Genomic DNA, 23,312 nt, shown 5'->3' on the forward strand with positions numbered 1-23,312 from the left:
CCCCCACTTTTTTTTAACCTCCAACTCCCATGAGTGACGTCCCGAAGCCACGCCTACTCGTACATGATCCCTAGTGAAGCCCGAGCGTGCGGGCGGATCGAGCGACCAATCGCAGCGCGCGTTGCAGATCCGGGCCATGAGACGGATCAATCCCCGCAGGCCGTCGGCTGAAAACTATCAGTGGTGGTATAACTATGGGCTCGTTCTCCGGGCCAGGACATAATATAGCTTGAGCCGCACCGCCCACTCGGCTCTCTATCAATCACAGTCAGCGATAGCATTGTCGAGGCAACGACTCCTGGGCCCGCCTGACGATCCTTCACACAGTCTACCCAGCTACCGTAGGAGCAGGATCTCGCTCGGAATCTTTATTTCTGTGGACGTGTTCACAATTAAATGGATGGATCTACGGTGCACTAGCAAGCTTTCTCTGCCGGCCGGGCTATCTCCGCAACAGTCCGTCAAGTCCGTGTCGGTTTCAGCGGCCGCGGCAGCAGCAACGGCTGCGGCAGCTGCAGCAGCTGCAGCCGCCGCGACGTTCAACTTCCCCAATGGATTCACGGCCGCGGCGTTCCCGGCGAATATGTTCGGGCTGTACGGTTTGGAAGTCCCCATCCCCACCATGTTGCCGACGCTGCACTTCACCCCGCATCAGGTCGCCAAAGTCTGCGAGACGCTGGAAGAATCCGGGGACATTGAGAGACTCGGGAGGTTCCTGTGGTCACTGCCGGTCAACCCCAGCGCGTGCGAGGCTCTAAACAAACACGAGTCCGTCATCCGGGCCCGGGCTCTGGTCTCCTTCCATACCGGCAACTTCCGGGACTTGTACCACATCCTGGAGCACCACAAGTTCACCAAGGAATCCCACGCCAAGCTGCAGGCTATGTGGCTGGAGGCGCACTACCAGGAGGCCGAGAAGCTCCGGGGTCGGCCCCTGGGTCCCGTAGACAAGTACCGGGTCAGGAAGAAGTACCCCCTCCCCCGGACCATCTGGGACGGTGAGCAGAAGACGCACTGTTTCAAGGAGCGTACAAGGAACCTGCTCCGTGAGTGGTACCTGCAGGACCCCTACCCCAACCCCACCAAAAAACGGGAGCTGGCTCAGGCGACGGGCCTGACCCCCACACAGGTCGGGAATTGGTTTAAAAACAGACGACAGAGGGACAGAGCCGCTGCCACGAAGAATCGGTAAGTCCATCTGATTTTTGTTCTATGTGTCTCCACTAATCCTCTCAGATTATCTTGGAAAACAAAAACACAATGTAGATCTAGAATCATTATTTTCTTTTAATACTTTTCCTATTCTCATTAACTTGAAATTTTTATTTAAATAAATTAACTATGGAATTAACAGATTTTTATATTGATATTCCCATATTAATCCTACCGGATTATATCTTTAAACAATTATAAAATATGGATCTAATATTTTTGCTCGATAATTCTATACTAATCCGTCCAGATTATGTCTTTAAACAATTATAAATTGTATAATTATTATTTATTTTAATATGCATACACTAATCTAGCCAAAATATCTCTTTAAAAAAATTAAAGCTAGAATGAAAAAAAAAACAAATATCTAACACAACAAAATCATGAAATGAACACAAATTAATTATTAAACATATTTTGATGCCAAAATACAGGGATATTTTACAATTAAATAATTTTTTAAATAAAAAATTTCAATTACGACTCCGAAAACTACTCAGATACGTAAAACTATAACCATCACTCAAATTTTAAATGCTCTAACAAAATAAAAAAAACAAACAAGTTTCAAATCCCTTTAATCCCCATCACAAAGTCTCAATCGCCCGAAGATCTAATTCTACTGACAGTGAATAAATAGAGTATCTAACAGATTGGCACAAAGTTGATGAAACCAACCTAAATTAATTCAATATTAAATCACTTGTACCACTCTTACCATATGAAATATTCTTTTACTGCACCAGTTTTTACTGCACCAGATTTTACAACCGGCACCCCCTTCATGTTTTGATTAAATTAGCACCTGGTCACTTTTAATTAAACTAATAATTAGCTAACATCTATCAAAATAGGAAAGCCGGGCATGATAGAAACACAATATTTTGTGTTGGTTTAGGCTTACAATAACATTCATAGAACAGAAATAAAAAACAACTAAAATTTTGGAGATAAAGTAGGGTAATTATTTTTAACAAGCAGGAGATATTATTTGCAATATCACAACAATTCGTAAACATATCACAAAGGCTATTACTTTTAAAAAATATTACAAAGGCCACTACAATTCATAAACATCACACAGGTCTCTAAAGTTTATAAATATATAACTCAGACCATTATAATTCACAAAAATATAACTCAGACCATTATAATTTATAAAAATATTTGTTATATTCCGTTGTTCTTGTGTACTGAGTATTAAAATTTAATTCGATTTTATACGTCTCCGTAGGGGATTTTTCATCCCTTGTGATTTGCAGCTTTTATTAATTTTACGGAATTATTTTCAACCAATTGTTTTGAAGACCACAATTTTTAAGTAACAAAAATCTTTCTCTCTCTACTTCAAGACTTAACAAATGAATTACTTTGCAGGATACTTCTATCAAACATACAAATTAACATAATTTTTTACAAATTATTAACATTCGACGTATTCTATTTGTTTATTCTATTTTTAAAGATATAAAATCACGATTATAATTCAATTTTATTTACTAAACACATATTAAATGTTCTAAATATTTGTTTTCCGTTTCCTTACTAAGCCAAACTATATAGGCCCTACACTATTTATATTCTAATATACAATGTTTAAAAAATGTATTCACACATTTAAAATCTACACATTTAAAAAACTATGTATTTTTTATTAACGTTTACACTTATAAACTAAATCCGGGAAATTCCAGTCACTTGTGTAATAATTTATATACATCACATTCTCATTTAGTTTTGTGTACAAATTAAAATTTATCATGTCCATTAAATTACTTTTTTCTTCTTCCAAACAAATAAAAAATATTACTGGATATAAATTATGTAAATTAAAGACATTTCTAAACAGAGAAATATTTTAATTGTAAAAACAGACAATTATTTTTCATTTACGGGAAAAATTAAGTCTACTCTGATAAATTTGTATTTATTTCATAAATCTCAAATACTACATGCATGTAGCCTACTACTAATAAAAAAAAACTTTTTTTTTAAACTGCCACCTTTAATTTTTTAAAATATTGAATATTTTTATGGTATTGCTAACTAGATGAGAATTAGGCATTTTTTTCCAAAATTCTTAACACCCAAAAATATTAACAAAAAATGTAATCGGATGCTAGTTGATAAGCATGCACAAGCTGGTAAACTACATTACCAGCAACAAAATCGAACAATCACCCAGTTTTAAAACACAATACAAACTATTTTTATTTCACGCGAGTCGCTCTACGCCTAGGCACACGCGATCCCAAACAGCTAACCGGATTAAGTTAATCCTAATCCAAATCGAACATTTAAATTTTGAATGAGTAGGACTAAAACAGGCGTGTTTGGAATATTTAGCTCGCGAATTTTTTTTGTATAATTTAAATCTTGTTTTAAATTATTTTCGTTGTCTTATTTGTTGGTACGCGGGTGTTGGTGTTTAGATATGTGTGTGTGTGTGTTTGCTTATGTGGTGGGGGAGTGTGTAGGTGTTTAATGATATTTAGACTGTATTAAAAATAGGATTGAGATCCTTTAAGTTAGGAGCCGCGCCATACCTCTCTGTTGCTCTCCACAGCTGTGTCCTACCCCTGGGCTAGAGCTATACACTTGGCACATGATTGAAAAAAAAAAACAGCAACCCACCCTCTCTCCCCCTGTCCCCCATTACACCGGTAGATCAAGCAAGAAAAAAAAAATATTTCAAAATCTCCGTCATGCGTAACGTAGAAATACGTCCCCCCACTCCCCCCACTCCCCCCTTTAACTTAGCCTGCGGTGCTTGTCCCCCATTTTGTTACCGTTTTTTTTTTCAAACCCCCGTCCCATCGAAAGTGTCGCAATGTTTACAGCTCTTTTCACCATCACGCCAGCAACAAAGCTAACCCCGTAGCCGGATAAACCTTCGCCTGCCTCTCCACAAAGCTGCTCCATGTTGACAAAAAACTGCGACCCCCCTTCCCTTCTCTCTGGCGATTTTTTTCTCAACCAAACATTGATCAAATAACCTACTCTAACATCCACACACAACTGGATAAAGGGAGAGAAAAAATATTGTAAATAGTTTCAAATTTAATTAACCATAATAGAGACAATAATTCACATTGATATCTATCGATTGAGCGGTATTAAGACAAAAAATATATGAAATAATCGAATTCAATTCGAATTAACTAATGCAATACAAATTTGGATGATCGTTAAATTAATTGTGTATGTTTTTCTTATAATTAAATCTTGTAAACAAGTAGGATTGGATTAGATTTGCAGGAAAATAATGAAACAAACCATTTATAACTTACAGAAAGGTATTTTTTTAGTTATTTTGGCTAATGGTTTATAGACCTAAATGAAAAATATAGGCCTATGTATGTATGTATTATATATATATATATATATATATATATATATATATATATATATATATATATAAACTGGGTGATTGCAACCAAGAAGAAGACAAAACTGTCCCGGCAGGTAGCGGGTTAAGCGGACCTCCGAGGAACAAATAGTTCCAGAAATAATGGTAAAGATGGCCCAGGGGTTAACAGTGGAGTGCTTGATCGTTTCCTTGTTAACCCTTTAGCTTCAAGTTTTCCAAGGTTCGTCGGTCAAAGGAATACAACGCAACCCCGCCCTGGTTGCGTCGTTTGTGTCAGGTTGTCAATTCATCGGTTTGAAGAGGGGAGGGAATTATGGGAGTAATATATTCATGAACAAGGCCGCTAAGCTTTAGACGAATTCGCGAAAATGGTTTTTAAATGAGCAAAAAATTAAGCACTTGCTTCTTTAAAATAAATAAAATTACGAATTTTAAATGAATGTTGAACACGTTTATGGTAAAAAAAGTCTGTTTCAATTTTAACTCTCTTTTATCTTGTTTTTTTCTGATTTTTTTTTTTGTTTAGAGGCTAAAAATCAATTGCAGTTAAAGTAGAAATTAATGAGTTTGAAACTTAAAAGCGATTGTGCTGTCGCCTTGATTTCGCCGTGTTGGTGATTGATTAAAATCAACGCCGGAGAACCTCTTCGCATCGTGTCTGAACACATCGCGTCTTAAGCTCAACACAGCTATAAGCTCCGAGACTTTAATTTGGGTTTAAGTACTTCCGAAAACGATGACGCGACGGACTAATTAGTCATTAATTTTAAAGGATTTCTTTTCTCTAATTACTCCATGCCACAGAACCCGCCCCCCCCTCTCCAAGTGTAACATGTCAATTATAGTACAAGGGGACCCGGCCTAGTCAGACCTACCCCGGAATCGATACGGCCCATGACAGCCCGTCATTATGACTGTTATTATCGATACGATTATTATTTTCCAGTCTAGGTCTGGTATCGTGTGAACAAAACTCGGGCCGGTTCGATTTCTTTCCGGCCTTGTTTAAAGCCCCCGGAGTCTCTGCCTCCCCCCCCCCCCCCCCCCCCCACCCCCTCACCCTTCAGTGCAGGAGGGGCTAGAGGGCATCGCACCTTGCTCACCCCGGTGTTAGGTCGTTACGGTATGGAGCGGCTGGAAACGTCGATATTACCCGGATGTTGGGGATAAGTTCTGTTTGCTGTAAATATTACTACACCCCCAGTCCCTCCTTGGTGTAATATAACGACCCTCTCTGTTGTAAATATAACTACACCTCCCTCTCATGGGTGTAATATAACGACCCTCTCTGTTGTAAATATAACTACACCTCCCTCTCATGGGTGTAATGTAACGACCCTCTCTGTTGTAAATATAACTACACCTCCCTCTCATGGGTGTAGTACACCGACCTCTCTGTGATGTAAATATAACTACAAACCCCTCTCCCTGCTGTAAATATCCCAACACCTTGCCAGGCTATCTCTCAACGACCCCTCTCCTTCTTGATGTAAATATGAATACCACTCCCTTGGTTATTTGATACTGCTTTAGTTATAACTACCCATCCCTCTACAGTGTCACTGTGACTACCCCGCCATTGATTTACCGTAAATTGGGCTACATTTCTCATTATTTTACTGTAAATATGACTAACCAGTAATATATTTGATGAAGCTTTGCCTACCTTATCAATCCCACGTTCTAAATATTACACCTCCTTCCCTCTTAGGTATAAATATCTCAACTGTCTGTAAATAGCACTACTACAGTTAGATTTTAACTCAAAACTGACTGTAAATAGCACTACTACAATTAGATTCTAACTAAAAAACCGACTGTAAATGTCACGAGAACAATTAGATTTCAACTCACCATTGAAATATCACTACTACTTTCAGCAATCTAAAAAAATATTTCAATTTTTGCAAAATCAGATAAAAACGTTAATTACGATCATCACAAAAATAAATAAATAGAATGCACTTTCAAAAGCTATTTTTTAATCTCTTTTTTTTTATAGGAACAAAGTAAGATTATTTTCAAAATCTCAAAACACCTTATTTAATGCATACTTTTATATATATATATATATATATATATATATATATATATATATATATATATATATATATATATATATATATATATATATATATATATATTTAAAAAACCCAACTACAACCAGGAATTCGAAAAAAATAATTGATTAAGTGTACGAAGTGATGTAGAGATATTCACATGTCTATTTCCTGAACACACCCGATCGAGGCGACTCTAATGAGGGTGTTTTTTAGCCGTGGGGGACTTCATGCCCCGGGCAGTGTGTCATCGGTTCATTGTTTTAGTTAGCCCCTTGCATCTCGCTTCAAATCACCGTTTTATGGGAATGATGGGCGCGGATGTGCCTTTTAGCGCATCTCTTTGTTTTAGATCAATCGATGGGGGCGCCGGGCGGGGCATGCTGAGATCAGAAATTAAATTGCACGACTTCCCAACACACACACATGCACAACTACACACACACACACACATGCACAACTACACACACACATGCACAACTACACACATAGCTTTATAAATACACAAAAACACACAAATTCAGGGCATGTATATTTTTGTTTTTATGCTAAACTTTCTTTAAAAAAAATATAAAGTTTCCATTGAATAAAATAAATAAAAAATGAATGTGTTTATATTATTATTTTTACTTCAAAACACACCTAGTGCAAGCTCAATATTTTTTTCTTCATATTACAACTTTGAATGGTTAAAGACAATAACTTTAAATAGTACTGAACCAATAATATACATTTCTGTTTTTTTTAATAGTTTAGAATATCTGCAATAAAAATACACTATTTTTACCTTTTGTATTTACGTCCATTAGTTTTGTTATTGGTATCATCAGAATGTACAACTTTTGATACACTTTTAAAAACATTTGTAGTACGCAGACTATTGATTAAAAAAATTAATGCAAATAAAAATAACTAAAAACAAACAGTTTACAAGACCATCAATTCAAATATCTCTAAAGCTTAATCTTTTAGTAGAGAAAATAAGTTATTCACTATACAGACAGATCTACACGTTGTTAGTTCAAACATTTCAAATGTGTTGTTGAAAACAAAATCTTACAAAAACAACCACATATGTTTAACGGAACTGTATCATTTATGGTGTATTTAATAACAATTACTAATGAGACATTAAACCACATCATACAATGCGGTTCGAGAAAAAGTTGAATTCCTAAAGGAGCGGAAGAAATTTTGTAATTTAATATTTTTATAATATTTGAAATTTAAAACGGGTTATTTTCTTTTCCATAAAAGGATTGTTGAAATGCAAGGTATACCTTTAAAATTTACTGAATTTTACTGCAACAAAAAAAATTGTTATAGATTTAAAAATCAGCGAAATCATCTTAGTTTTGTTTCGTGAACATTTCCTAGCTTGTTCACACTTGAGTTTAGTCATAGATAATCTCGTCAAGAAACATAACTCTACGGTAATTTTGGAATTCACTAGCCTCCCTTGAATTCGTCAATTAAATCCAAAACTGCAACTTCTTTTGATGAAATAAAAAAAACGACATATAAGTATAAAACCGTTTTATTTTTTTCCTATCCTCGTCGCACAAAAAATTTCATTGCAATTACAATTCACAAAGATTTTATTTTAAAACATTTAAAAACAATCGCTCAATTTGTTTTCTCTCCCTTGAAAGTTTAAAAAATAACACGTTATCGTATTAAATGATAATTTTCTTATACAACACTTGATCGGCTCGTTACTAGCATCAATTTCCTCACCCTCCCGTGTTCCAGACCTACTCCTGCCTCTGAAAATTGTTTCTATTTCTTCCCTACTTCTGCTACGATTTCGCTCGGGATACACAGCCAAGGCGTCGAACGCCTGCTAGTAGAGGAGAGACAATTGGCGATAATTTACGGCACTTGTGCCGCTGTAATTTTTTTTTCTTTCTCATCTCCAATTCGTCTCGACAAGTGAGATAAGCAATCAGGGGACATTACTTTTGCTTCCAAGGGAAGACAATCGAGGCGAGGAAATAATAAATAATAACACGGTTCGTAGGATGGCGCGTGCCGTAAGCTGACGCACTTTACACACTGCACACAACACATCTACACACAACATATCTACACACAACATATCTACACACAACACGTATACACACAACACGTATACACACAACACGTCTACACACAACACGTCTACACACAACACGTCTACACACAACACGTCTACACACAACACGTCTACACACAACACGTCTACACACAACACGTCTACACACAACACATCTACACATAATTTATCTGCACACGACACATCTACACACAACACGTCTACACACAACACATCTACACACAACAAGTCTAGACACAGCATATCTACACACAACACAGGGACACACAACACAGGGAACAGCTACCATTTTGATCAAATACATTATTTATAAGTTATCGATACATTGTAAATTTAAAAATATTATAAGGGAGCGCACTGAATATGATAATTTTTCTTTGATGTCCCTCACTATAGGTCAGACTACACTAAAACAAACGTATCTAACTCAGCGTCACTTATACTTTATAACAAGTCTTTTTTTTTTATGAAAGAGCCACACGACTGTGCCTTGTGACCCCCGCCACATGTGGCTTGTGACCCGCATTTAGTCTCTCGTTGTTCGAACCCAGTGACCAGATGCCACACAGACGTAGATAGAGTTGAAATTATCGGCCTTTGTTCTGTCCTGTTCAATCTACTTTAAACATAATAATAATAGTTCTCTTACTGTAGGTATGATACGTGTGGGTAAATAGGATGAAAGAAAAAAAATATGTTCTTATTAAAGCCAAACTTCTGTAGCTTAAAGCATTGAATCGTATTTAAAAAAAATACCACCCCTAGTTTTAAAACAGTTAAGGTTTCTAACCCTAAACTTAGTTTAAATTGGACCAAAACTTTGCTTTAAAAAACAGCAACACAATGTAGGGTTGTAAGTTATAATTGTAGTTGTCAACTTCTCCCATTTTATCTTTGGAAGAAGTAGCTTAAGCTTCACACACGCACATTGTGAAGTGATGTTATTGTATGAACACCAAGTGCACGTTGTTTTCACGCTATAAGTGTTCACAACGAAATATACCTACACTTGGCATATACATAAACTCGGTGTTCTTGAATCAGACAATATAGGGTAGGACATACACATCTTAAAACAATTTGAGATAAATTCAATACAATGTCCTTGTGTTAATTTTTATAGAAAATGTTTTTACCTATGTTAAATTATGCGGTGTAATTATACATCGAATACTGTTTGTGATAAATGCATCTCTCTGTCCCTCTCTGTTAATCTCTCTTATTCTCTCCCTTAGACAATATTTTGTTCGATAATTAAATAACATAACAATTTAGTTCCCTGCATCGGGAATCGTTAATTTAAGTAGGCCCGACTTTTACCTGTACAGGAAAAGGTCATTCTAGGTCCTTAAAAACAACTGGACTAGGTCATAGTTACGTTCGTTAAAGCGCATGCAGGTTATAAAATAAAGAATTAACCATCGGACATGTCATAAAATGTACTCATTAATTAATGCCATGGTTTTTTAAGTAAACTAACGGTAATCAATGTAAACAAAAACATGTAATTTAATTTAGTAATTAAATGAAATCAAAACAATAAACACGGTTTAAAACAATACATTATTAAAAAATGTAATTAATTAAAATGTTCACAATAAATGTTGATTAAAATCTTCAATAATTAGTTAAAACAATGATTTTTTTTTGTTTAAATAAAATTTTGAAGTGCTGTTGTTTTATAACAGATACACAGCGTAGATTATGTTTGTACACCTTGAATCGACAGATGGTAGTTTCATAAAACAAGAAATTTGATATTTTTACACTCAACAAATGGCTAGCAGTACCGACTAAATGTCTTCATCTAATCACACTAATTAACTTATAAATCTAAAAAAAAAAAAACATTAAAATTTTGAAAAAAATATAACAGATATTTGTTTCCTTTTTAAGATAAACAACACAGACTGATTTACAAAAGTAATGAAACAATTAGTTTTTTTCTCCGTTGATTAAATCAGTTACAGGTGTTGGATCTTAATGGCGGTTATAAAAATACCTATCTTAATTACCGAAAATGAAGATTTTAATGAGTGAAGTCTACAGGCAAGGGGAAACAATTACCGCCGACGTACTCTAACAAAATCTGTCTATTAGTGCCGGCAAATAGTCCATTGAACCAAAACCGTTTGACGGTTTACCGGCAAACGGTTTCCAGACACACACCCACACACTTTACGGCAAGACCGGCAACTCAAACAAATGCCGGCTCCAATGTGTGTTCAGACCGGCTTGTTTAAACAGTGCCGGCTCCGGTGATTGCCGCTGACGTGCCGGATAATTTCTCTCATCTCGTTTCAATTCCCCGCTCCTTTCTACCAACAACCACAAGTCACTGACTGAATCCTCCGGCGCCATCCGGCAGAAAATTATTATCAAATCATAATCGATAACCCGGAAATCAATCAGTCCCGAAATTATTTCACGCATTTCTATGTTCTTTCAGCTAAAACACACACACACACACATACACACACACGCACACATATATATATATATATATATATATATATATATACATATATATATATATATATATATATATATATATATATATATATATATATATAATCAATATGAAATCAATATAAAATATAAAAAATATAAGCCTATATATATTTATATGTATAAACAGTTTACATTTATATTTTAAACTATGTAGGTGCTACATATAAGTTATATTTTTATGGTTCCTATACCAATTCAATACACTGTGATAATAATTCAAATAGAAGAAGGGTGTTGGCTCTAAGTTTCGTGGTTTGGCTGGAGTTGTTGCCTTGTGTTTCTCCCATTATCGACCCGTTTGTTCAAGCGGCCAATGAAATATTTTTGCTCGCCACACTACACGTGCAGTAGTGCTCACCAGGTCAATGGGGAATAGATGGGGGTCATATTTTAACCGTTTGGTCGGAGAGTTTTGGGGTGTCTTAGTTACGGGGTCAACTGGGGAGGGGGTGTAGGGAATAGATGGGGGGTCATATTTTAACCGTTTGGTCGGAGAGTTTTGGGGTGTCTTAGTTACGGGGTCAACTGGGGAGGGGGTGTAGGGAATAGATGGGGGGTCATATTTTAACCGTTTGGTCGGAGAGTTTTGGGGTGTCTTAGTTACGGGGTCAAATGGGTGGGGAAGATGTATTAGATTGGCTGTATTAGATAAGTTGAAACAAATCAGTTTTATTCACTGCTACTTCTTCAGGATTCCCCATTTCTTTTGATGACGGTTGTATATTGTTATATGTACACCGGTTTTCTTCTTCTACATAACCAACATAACCGACTTTACAACAAAAGGAATAAATAAATTAAATAAATTTAATACAAGAGTAATGTTTATATAGTTTTTAGTAGTTTCGATGTTTTGAGTTTTTCGTGTGATAATGATGGGTTCCGTACACATTCTCATTTAGTGTAGGTAGATTTGTTGTTGATAAATATCGGAAACAATACCCCTTCGTTCTTTAATCTTGAACCTCTAGAGGTTTGAAAAAAAATATTTGGAAAAAATTTTTCTGAAAATTTTTTTTTGCCCTCATATCCAACGGAAATAACCAATCTATTCACTCGCAATATCTCTCTGTTTGACCATATCAGTATATCACCTGACCACACGACCACACACCACACACTTAACCACACGACTACACACTTAACCACACGACTACACAGCTGCTCACACGACCCCACAGTTGACCACACGACCACGCACTTAACCACACGACCACAGAGTTGAACACACGACCCCACAGTTGACCACACGACCACACAGTTGACCACACGACTACACAGTTTACCACACCACCACACATTTAACCACACTACTACACAGTTGACCACATCATCGCTACACCTCGACCACGCCACCTATACAAATTTAACATAGTAATATAAAATGATCAATCCAAAACAAAATTATAAAAATATCCCTAGCCCATGCTCACTGGTTTCTATGCATTAACCATCGACGTTTTAAGCCCTATAAATTAATCAATTATAGATTATTAATTGGCGATACGGGACTTGGTTCATCGTCACGTCGATGGCGCATTGGAGCAGAGCTTACCGTATAGAAGCCATCGGCCGGGTGGAGTGGGGCCCGGGGGACCCCGGGGGATCGCCTCGAGTTTTTCAAATGAGCAGACACGAGAGGGATGTTACATGCTTGACTGTCATCTAAACAAACACACTAAAGCCCACAACAAACCCCTTGACCCCTGCCGTTAATCTCCACCGTGCGATAGGCCCCGGGTCCCGTTTGATACGCCCGGGCACTTTACCCCATGTCCGTCTGTTGGTTTAAGGATAAACGCCCGCCACCACCCAGCTAAGACGATTATGTAAAAACGACGACCATTGGCCCGCTGGAGAGTCGAGCGATAGCGCTGGCGTGGAACGCGATTGTTGATTGGTTGATTGCCCGGTAATGGCCGCTGTGCTGTCCATCGGTTATTTGGAATGATAACAATTGAGGTGATAATTCACTTGATTGTAGGCTTTCCCTTATCGATAATTGGTGAGACTTGGTCTAGCGAGCTGTGGTCAAACTGGCACATCTACGATAAAGGTACGGCTGGACGTACCTTGTGAGAAATCTGGCATACAGTTTTGGTAATCGATGTCTATTTTTATTTTCTGTGTGCACTAAAAAACCTGGATTTAATTGTAATGATTATGAATATAAACAGTTTTATTAGGGAAGGGGGAAGGGCTTCAAATGTGTTAAGGGGGTTTGATATACCTTGGGTATATGTATTTTGAGAATATTATTATGCCCATACAAGCTTTAAAGGGTGCGTTAAAATCTGAAATCCACCCCGGGATTAACATGAGTATTATCTCTGAGAATAGACTGGCTGGGTTGAGGTGGGGTGTAGTGGAGTGGCTTGTAGAATGTAGAGTCACGCGTCACGACATCAGCCGTTATACTTTATCGACGCTGACTTGGCCCATGTTTAAAATAACCGTTAAAACACCAATTATTATCACCACTATTAAAAAAAACCTAACACAACTCGCTTTTTAACAGTCGCACTATTTATTTTTTCGCCAAGCAAGGACTCTCATTACAAATCACATAGTTATCTCCATTATAACAATAGCGGCTTACATCAATGTAACCGTATATTTCGGCTCCCGGTTTCCGATCTAGAACGTATATTTATATACCGAAAATAAAGTTACAGAATTCGAACTAAATTGTTCACCCCCGGGGTAGACCACCCTCGCCCCACCCCTCCCCCTAGAATCGCCAGTGACGTCTTGACAAGACTATCTTCTAGTCTCCTCACGATGGTTCTATCGTTGGTCCGCTTCTGACCTGTAAGTCGCAAGATCTACTCACTGTACTGCCTAGAGTGTTTATCTATATCCGTCCAGTACTAAAATTTCCCCCAACAAACAACATCTACATTACAACATTACACCGTCAAAAGTCTTACACAACCTCGTCAAAATCGATATTTGAAATACACTTAAAAAATAATAATAAAACAATTTTCAAAAAAAAAATAAAAAAAAAAAATTATAATGAAAGACAGCAAGCAAGAGAATAAAAAAAAATCATTTGCAGACAATATTAATCATAATTGCACGTGTGACGTCGTCATTAAATGTATATGTGAGCCAGTCCTTCAGATTACACGGTCTGCACCCCTGTACGTGTATTATAGGGTCGGGTTAAAGATTTAGATAGGAAAAAAAAACAGAGATATATTATAATTATCAGCTCGAAAATATATACCATTTCCTGTTCTCCCATATACCATTTCCCATTCTACACGCGTGAGTGAGTCTGTGAGACGAGGCAGAAAGGGGGGGGGTGGAAACAAAGAAGAAAAAGTCCTAATAATAAGCTATCATTAACTCAAACCTATGCTGCGCCGGCCGAGCTGCGCACAAGCTTCAAGTCAGGCACATCCCTTCAGGGCATAACTCGGCAAATAGTGTTATTATTGTTCTAGTTCCGGATTATTAAAAAAAAACACACTTTGAGTAATTAATATTTCAAAGGCTTTTTTATATAAAATATTTTTTTAGCTTTATTCTGCGCGTTGATTTTTTTTATTTGTTTTGTGTTTTTATGGGTGTTGTTCTTACTTTGTCATTTCAATCAGGGTAGTTTGAATTATTTCCCCTTTCCGATGTCCGTGTTCGATAGGTTTGACACTAAGTTTGCTCCCTTGCAACCAAGCCAGGGGGGACGAATGCGTGGCGCGGTAACGGCGCGTGAATGCAGTCAGGAATATTTGATAATGTGCACACAATGCGGAGTCAGTTTGAACAAACATCAAACTTGACCGTCATGGCGTTGTCGTTCAAACTTATTTCAGAACTGATTTTTGTTTTAAACAAATTTTATGAAAGTGAGAAAAAAAATTTCAGTCAATTGTCGTTGAATATTTAAAATGGTCATTGAAAAAAAATTGAATAAAATAAAATCAGTGTTATTTAAAAAAAAAAAACATTGTTATTGGCAAAAGCTATGGCTATTTATAGAAAATGTTGCATCGCACTGGTGGTTAAGGGGGAGAGGGGGGGGTGGTGGTGGTGGTTAAATCTGATAATTATAAATCATTCATTAACTAACCCTTTTGATGCTGAGTTTCCGGTCAATTTACCCCGCTCAGGCTAACCCCCCCTCCTTCCACCCCACCGTGAAGGTGACGGGCGTCACGTGACAACCTTTCCCCCACCTCACCTCCGCCCCCCCCCCCTGTAACTATCAATTACCCTCACCTCCAGCTGACAACCGGTGCAGACTACTGACGGCTCGAAGATCGCAATATGATTATCGATAACTGGTGACAACTCGAAAACAGGTTATTACCCATCGTTACGGGGTGACATGGGCAATTACCGGCAAGAAACGCGACCGGGTGATGGCGGCTGCAACAACTTGAAAAAAAAAACCGGGTAATTTACCCAGAATTCCTTTTTCTTTGATGGCGTCATGTAAAACGGGGGAGGGGGGGGGGGGGAGAAGGGATTTTTACACCGTTGATACGAGGAATCATCTAGCAAAACTGTATCGCACTCTATCTCACCATACCTCACTTGAAGTTAAATGGGTTCCATCTTTACCGAGGGTGTGTGAGGGTGAAGCAGCAATCGAGACCGAGCCATGAGAGATGTTCGTGAAAAGGGGAAAGAAAAAAAAAAATAAAAAAAATATATAGTGTATCTTGTAATGCGTTGAACGTTATTGATTTCACGGGTGTAGAAGCTAACGGGATCTTAGACTAATGCGGGTGTATTGATCTACATGGGATGGTGTCAGGGGTGGGGTACTTGTTGTATGGGGATCTGGTGTCTATGTCCTTTTGAATAGACCATCCCGTGTCATCAATGATAAAGTTCGCATCTGGTATCTATGCCCTTTTGAATAGACCATCCCGTGGCATCATTGATAAAGTTGGCCGTAACATGATAGAGTTAACCTCATCAATGTTACGTTTCTTCTCTATCAGGCTTTGGTGAACGGGCGTTAGTTTTTATGCTTCAAGTATTGGTGATAGGGCGTTAGTTTTCATGCTTCTAGTATTGGTGATAGGGCGTTAGTTTTCATGCTTCTAGTATTGGTGATAGGGCGTTAGTTTTCATGCTTCTAGTATTGGTGACAGGGCGTTAGTTTTCATGCTTCAAGTATTGGTGATAGGGCGTTAGTTTTCATGCTTCAAGTGTTGGTGATAGGGCGTTAGTTTTCATACTTCTAGTATTGGTGATAGGGCGTTCGTTTTTATGCTTCAAGTATTGGCGAAAGGGCGTTAGTTTTTATGCTTCAAGTATTGGCGAAAGGGCGTTAGTTTTCGTTCTCGGAGTCTTGGCAATAGGGCGCTGGTTTTCTATTTAGGAGTCTTGGTGATAAGGTGCTGGTTTTCTCTCTAGGAGTCTTGGCAATAGGGCGTTGGTTTTCTCTCTAGGAGTGTTGACGATAAGGCGTCGGTTTTCTATCTTCCCTCGTCTCATCTAAACTCTCAATTACTTCCCCGACACTCAACAAACGAGAGGTTTGCGACGGCGTGAAATGATCGAACCCTTGCGATAACGGTAAATGTCAGTAAATCAGAATGTCTGAGTCAGTTATTCTCAATAGATGATTCGTCGAAGCTGGCCTTTGGGTATGACCTTAACAAACCGCACTTCGCACCTAAACGGTACAAGACAAAAATAGAATTGACCCAAAGTTAACAGTTTTGTTTTCTGAAGAAAGAGACAACCATTTTTTTTAAAGACGCTCCGAACATTTCCCCCAGTTGGCTCTTAGTCAGTCAATCACATTAAGCAAGGGCCATTTTTTGCCTGCTCAAGCCCCTACTCGCTGCGGGGCGCCGGAAGCGCCACCATCTGTCGTGTGGCGTTTGCACATGCGCACAGAAGGGCCTGATCGGCCTCCATCTTTAGAGCTTGACTTTCTGGCTTGCAGCGCACATTTATAATATTTCTAAGAAAAAAAAAATTCTCCGCGTTTTAAATAAAGTTACACATTACGAAGTCCTGCCTAAAAAAAAACAACTAAAACTAAAAATTAGTTATTTTTACCCTTTAAACTCAATATAATTCAATAGATTCAGAAACAAATGGAGTAAAACTAAAAAAATGGGTTTGTAAAATAAAGATTGTTATGTATAACTTCTGATCTCTAGATAAGTATGACGTGTAGAACCGACTCTACTATACGCTGTGCTATGAAACACAGACTTGAAATAAATTATCGAATTTTAAATTCATTTATTCTTTGTTTAAAAGCTCGCGACACAATCCATCGACCGGTTGCTTGCATGAGTCTGCCAGCGCTGTAAGCACCATTCTTGACTCGTTTTACATCGAAAACTTTGCATATTATTACTTACATCAGCGTTGGCCTGTTACACGTTTGTTTTCATCGTTTGAAGGAATGTTACGGGTAACAGTGTATGTTGTGGGAAAGTATTAATAGTTTTGACGTCATCCGCTAACTTCTCGGTATTAATAGTCACCTTGACACTAATTAAGAAAGTACCGGGGGAGCAATTAGTGTCCACCGTTTACCATAACTGATGAAGTATATCAGGGACAAACTATGTATATGAAATTATTTTAATGTGACGCAATTGTACTGTTTTTGTTGTAGTTGGGTACAATTCTATTTTTGTACTGTATTGTTTTTTTTTTAGTGTGATACAGTTTTTAAGGTGTGTCTTCATTTTTCGTTCGCCACAATTGTATTGTGTACAACATTGTTTTTATTTTGATACAAACACAATGGTACCGTATGTCTTGATTATTTATATGTGTCGTACAGTTGTACGTACAACGGTGAAGTGGCTACACATATTCCAGACAGATGAAAACCCATCATTGTCGAGCCATGCCTATCCTGTACTGTATATTTAACAAAGGGCCAACATGGGCTAGCCGCTCCTCTGGTGTTCGTATGGTCCAAAGTCCAATTACTGCGTGTGGCACAAGCCAAGCCTGCGTTTAATGTTCCAGAGTGGCAAGTTTCTAGCGGCATCTAATTTTTGTGTCAGAAAGGTACTCATACACGTCTCACTTTTTTTGCCACACATTTGCTCACATTTCAACAAGCAGTCATGACTCCCACCACACACAATACAACCCCGACCCCACACAATACAACCCCGACCCCACCTAATATAACCCCACCTCACACAATACAACACCCATTTACACAATACACCCCCACCTCTCACAATCATGACACCCACCCCACAGAATACAATCCCAACTCATATAACAAAAAGCCACCTCACACTTCATCCCCCCACACCCCCACCTCAAAAAGGGTAAAAAATAAAATAAAATAAAATAAAAATGGCGGTTGTAGGGTTTAAATTTAAGATGAGCACTAAATGGTGGACCAGGTTTAATTATCGGACCATATGTTTGATAGTTGAGCTTAAATTAACACAACAATCACGTCATTTGTTAATACCCCATTGGCAAAAAAAAAAGCAACAATAAAATAAAAACACAACACAACACCACCCATATACGATGACCGTGCCTTGATTACTACAACACGAATACCAAACATTTTTTTTATCCAGGTACCTGTGATGTGAGCATTGCATCTCTCACCTTTCAATCAGCATTAACTAAATTAATTCCAATTAAGGACAGTAACGACTTGATAAAATATACATCTCTCTGACAAAGGGCGACAGTTCATTTTTCATCACCCCTCGCAGGTACTCACAAAACGGGGCCGCTCACGAATTGTATTCTAATGAAAAAACCTGGACTAATTGATGCGGCAATGGACTCAACACAATACGTTTGACCCTCTAGCTCACCGGAGATTATTAACCATAATCTTTTTTTATCCAATGATTAGAGTAGCCGCCCTTTGTTTTAAAGCATCGTTTTGATCATTTTTATTGGATTTTTTTTTTGGCAAAAAAAAAAAAAGAGAAATCTGATCAAATTGAAAGACAATTTATCGCCCGCAGTTTTTGTTAAAAGGATTAAATATCCACATCTAGTTCCCCCAATATCAGCAGTTACAATCAGCAGTTAGTTAAGAATAAATATAATTGATTAAATAATGATTAATTCATTAATCAAACACAACCAGGTGCTGTTGTTGGTTTAAGATTAGCAAAAGACAAAAGCTTGCATTAGTTAATTGTATTTTGTATTTATAGCTGTACCCATTTACTTGGTACTGAACCTGGATTTTGATTAAAATGTTCAGAGCGACAAGTTTTTCAATTTATCAAATACATTTAATCTAAACTGAAAAATTAAGTTAGTAAAATAATTCTATAGTATCAACTTTTTAATGAACAGATACTTAAAATCAAAGAATAATTTAATTTTTTGTGTGAATTTAAAACATTGAATGATGTTGATATTTTACAAAAATATTGGTTATTATAATAATGTTTTGACCTACTTTAATAAAGAATAATACAGCCTATATTATAAAATTAATTTTAAAAAATGCTAAAATAATTACAGTGTTTAGCCTCTAGTTTGAATAAGCTTCTTCCACATTATACAATTCTATAAAAGTAGCATAGTCTAGAAGGCAGAAACTACCTAGGGAGGAAGCCAGCGATTTGCTACTACTAATCTTCAATCTTCCTTCTTTAAATCCTACTGTGGAAAAAAATCGTCACGAGAGTTCCCAAATTAAAGACAGACACGAACAAAAAAAAAGGTCTTTTGTCAGACACTTGAAGACATCCTTCAGAAAATTTGAAGACATTTGGTGACTTCTTCCGTCGCTCCCAGGTATATCCATATTTAATGCCCATCCGAAGTGAATTACCGCCCATCTTGGGTTTTCATTAGTTGTCTCCCATAAGGCTCTTAGCTATTTCCGTCTCATGGACTGCATCCATTTCCAATACCAGTCTAGTCTTGTCTAGTAAAGTAATGCCCGGCTGCCTAATCCCACCGGTGATCTTCACTATAACCCTCATTGAAATACTCACATCAATATATCTAATAGTTCCGAACAACGGCCGCAATTCCTTATGCAAGCTAAATTTCCGACTTATTCAAAAATCTTTAAGGAAGAAAAAAAAACATTTAGGAATCTGGGCGCTACGTCTGCAAGCGGATCAAGATGGCGCTGGTTCCTCGTCTGCTCAATCTGTACATCGAATTAATCCGTCTGAGGTTTTGCTTGTCCGGGGTCCACTAATTGGCGAACACAAGAATCAGCGGCGCAGACGAGACTGGCGTTTTGATTAATTCTACAATAAGTACCGCTACTGTATAATGAATGGCGTTCATCTTTTTTTTTTTTTAAACTTCTCTCCCGACTATTACCGACTTAGGTATGAAGGGGGAAAATGAATTCTGGGTAGAAAGCATGTCATAAATAAATCAAACGGAGGGGTAGCCCGCCACTGGTACGCGCGATTAGCAATTGATGAGTGTTTTAGTGACGTGGTCCTCCTGAGATTTCACGCGCTGGTCCATGAGTTGTCTGAATAATGAACGACCGCGCTACCATTGTTGGTTCAATTCGCGTTACAATGGCAGCATTTCGAAAATTTCTTTCCCACTTCCGGCGATTTCACCTCCCACACCCCCACCCTTCCCCCGAAGGTTTTTTTTCTCCCAAGCTTTCATGCGGGAGAGGAGCTTCAAGGAGCCAAAATGTCAGCCAATCAAAAATGCTTTCGCGAGTCGGAATGGTGACGTGACGTCACGATTACTTGCGCAAGAAGTTTTTTGAAGTAGCTCTTCGTTGCCTTAGCGAAGACATTTTTTTATCCAATGACTTGAAAATAAGGCCGAGGCGGGTCTTCTGATATTGTTTTTTGTTGTTGTGTTCAATTTGTTGGCCTCTTTATGTTTCTCAGTCGCTGGTTGGTTAATAAAAGATAGTACTTGTAAGAAAAACAAAAATGACATGTACCTCGTTTTTGTTCTCGATAAATAATTACTAGTTCAAAGCAAAGTAGAAAATTAGTTCTAATTAACTGTAATTGAATTTTGGAAGTTTCGTGTATTTAATAGCAGCTTTGTAAATTGTAAAGCAAAATCATACGTCCAGTGATCGGTTTAAATTTTCAAAAGTAAATTACTAGGCAATTGTCTTTGACAGATTATCGGTATGGATGACTTCATTAAAAAAAAAAAAAAAAAAAAAAAAAAAAAACGACAAAAACTTTGAACTATATCTACGTTGCAACTGGGCCGTGGATCGGAATTGGGGAAGTTTGTACGCCATAAAGATTCAGAATCTCGCTTCAACACGCGGCTACGAGATTTGTTTTTAAATATGTTAAAAATGGCATCTTCACTTCTGAGGAGAAGACTTAATACAACTCACAATGTACACCCCCCTCCCAACCATTTACAGGTCCTTACACCCCGGGACCAGACCCCACCGTCGACCCGTGTGGGTGTCCTGCTATTTAAACCCCCGGGCCAATAAAAACAAAACGAGACTCGCTTGCCAAAGATTTGAACACAGCCTGCAATGCCCACCCACTCCAGCTAGTCTCGTGTAGAAATTGCCAGCGATCCATCTACTTAATCCGAGACTTTACTGCCGGGTACAGTTTTCTTAAAACACCGTAATTCTTAACACTTAGGTCAACACGGGACCCACAGCATAAGTCACGTGATAACCGTGCGACCCCTCCCCTCCCAATAAAAAAACAAACAAAAATAAAACCGAGGCGACTGTAGATTTATCCCTTCATATGGTCCATTACATGGCCGCCTTACAGCTTCCGGTATGGTGTTTAACTCACGAATATGACGATGTTATTCCTTCCCGTGGGACGGGCCTTAAACCCACACGGGGGGTGGGGAGGTCACCTGGCTACCAAACCGTCAAGTCAATACATACAGGTGGATGGGCATCACGTGATAGTTTGTCTACTCCTTGACCCGACCCCACCACCAATATAGCCTGACCCCACAACCCACCCAATAGCCCGACCCCACCACCCACCCAATTTCCCGACCCCACCACCCACCCACCCAATAATTTCTCAACAAAGACACAATTTAAGATGAACTGCATATGCTCCTGTATCAATATATAAATATTTATCAAAACTATCACAGGAAAAACTGGTTTCGACGTATTACAGTATAAAGTAAAGAATATATTCTAAAACACAATGACACAAACGATGAACCAAACGGCAAAAAAAAAATGCAATTAAAAACCAAGAAGGGCAAGAAAACGAAACAAAGCACGACATGATTAGAACTAACACTTAAGTGGCACACAGAAAAAAAAATGAACATCGCCCCCACCTCATAAAAAAAAAAATTGTTAAAAAATTTAAAAATCCCCGAAAGATCAGCGAAAGCGCGCCGAAGGATCACACACACAGGACGTAATGCATGCGCTTTCTGAACTTACCCCCACCCCCTCTACGCTCATATTTTCATTTAAAATAAACGGTTTTTGCCTTGCGATGGTGCCTATTCTTTACAGGTGCGTGCAAATATTTTTTTCACGCCTAAGATCATGTTCGTCAACAGAACGAACAACTTCAGAATGATCTATCCCCCCCCCCCATTCTCCCAACGCCATATACAACATGGGTGGGTAGTTCTAGTAATATACATCTCAATGCATTGGCAAGCTAGGCGGGCGAATTCGTCATGTTTTTGGTTCGTTTTTCTATCACCCGGGCAAGGGCAGGTAATTGCGGGTAAGGGGAAGTAAGCAGGTGTTCTTTGTTTACATTTGTAAAAGATAATCTGGCGTATAAATTGAGCTATTCAAGAGCGTGTTATTAGGACGAAATACCACACAGGCAAAAAGAGAGAATGAAAAAAAAAATATTTGAAAGTTGAGGAATGGACAGCGTTGGGGCTGAGAGAAGATGGCAATTAATAAAGGTGTGGATTTCTAGAAAATTCTAGAAAATTCCACTGAATTATCCAGTTATCTTCGTTACGCGAGCAAGTAGATAAATTACATATCTAAAAACTGGTTGACAACCTACAGCAAAGCTAAGAGAGGAAAAAAAAACCAACATGTTAGCTAACTGCAACTTAATCCACAAGTAAACATGGATCTTATCCACCCAAAACCACGCATGTAATCCACAATCTGTGACGCGGGAGTAATCCACAGCTC

The 23,312-nt window shown here is 38.0% G+C and overlaps 1 protein-coding gene across 1 annotated transcript in view; it reads left to right on the top strand.

The window, feature by feature from the left end:
- The first annotated feature begins 254 nt into the window (after window positions 1-254).
- LOC131944921 (protein Optix) overlaps window positions 255-23,312 on the top strand; it is a 38,832-nt gene continuing 15,774 nt past the window's right edge. Inside the window, exon 1 of the mRNA XM_059305814.1 lies at window positions 255-1,188. Coding sequence (XP_059161797.1) covers window positions 401-1,188 — 788 coding nt within the window. The 5' untranslated portion in view covers window positions 255-400. The remainder of the gene's footprint in view (window positions 1,189-23,312) is intronic.

This window comes from Physella acuta, unplaced genomic scaffold, assembly GCF_028476545.2.
Source record: "Physella acuta isolate Inbredline_101_S28 unplaced genomic scaffold, ASM2847654v3 ptg000515l, whole genome shotgun sequence".
NCBI classification, from domain to species: Eukaryota; Metazoa; Mollusca; class Gastropoda; family Physidae; genus Physella; species Physella acuta.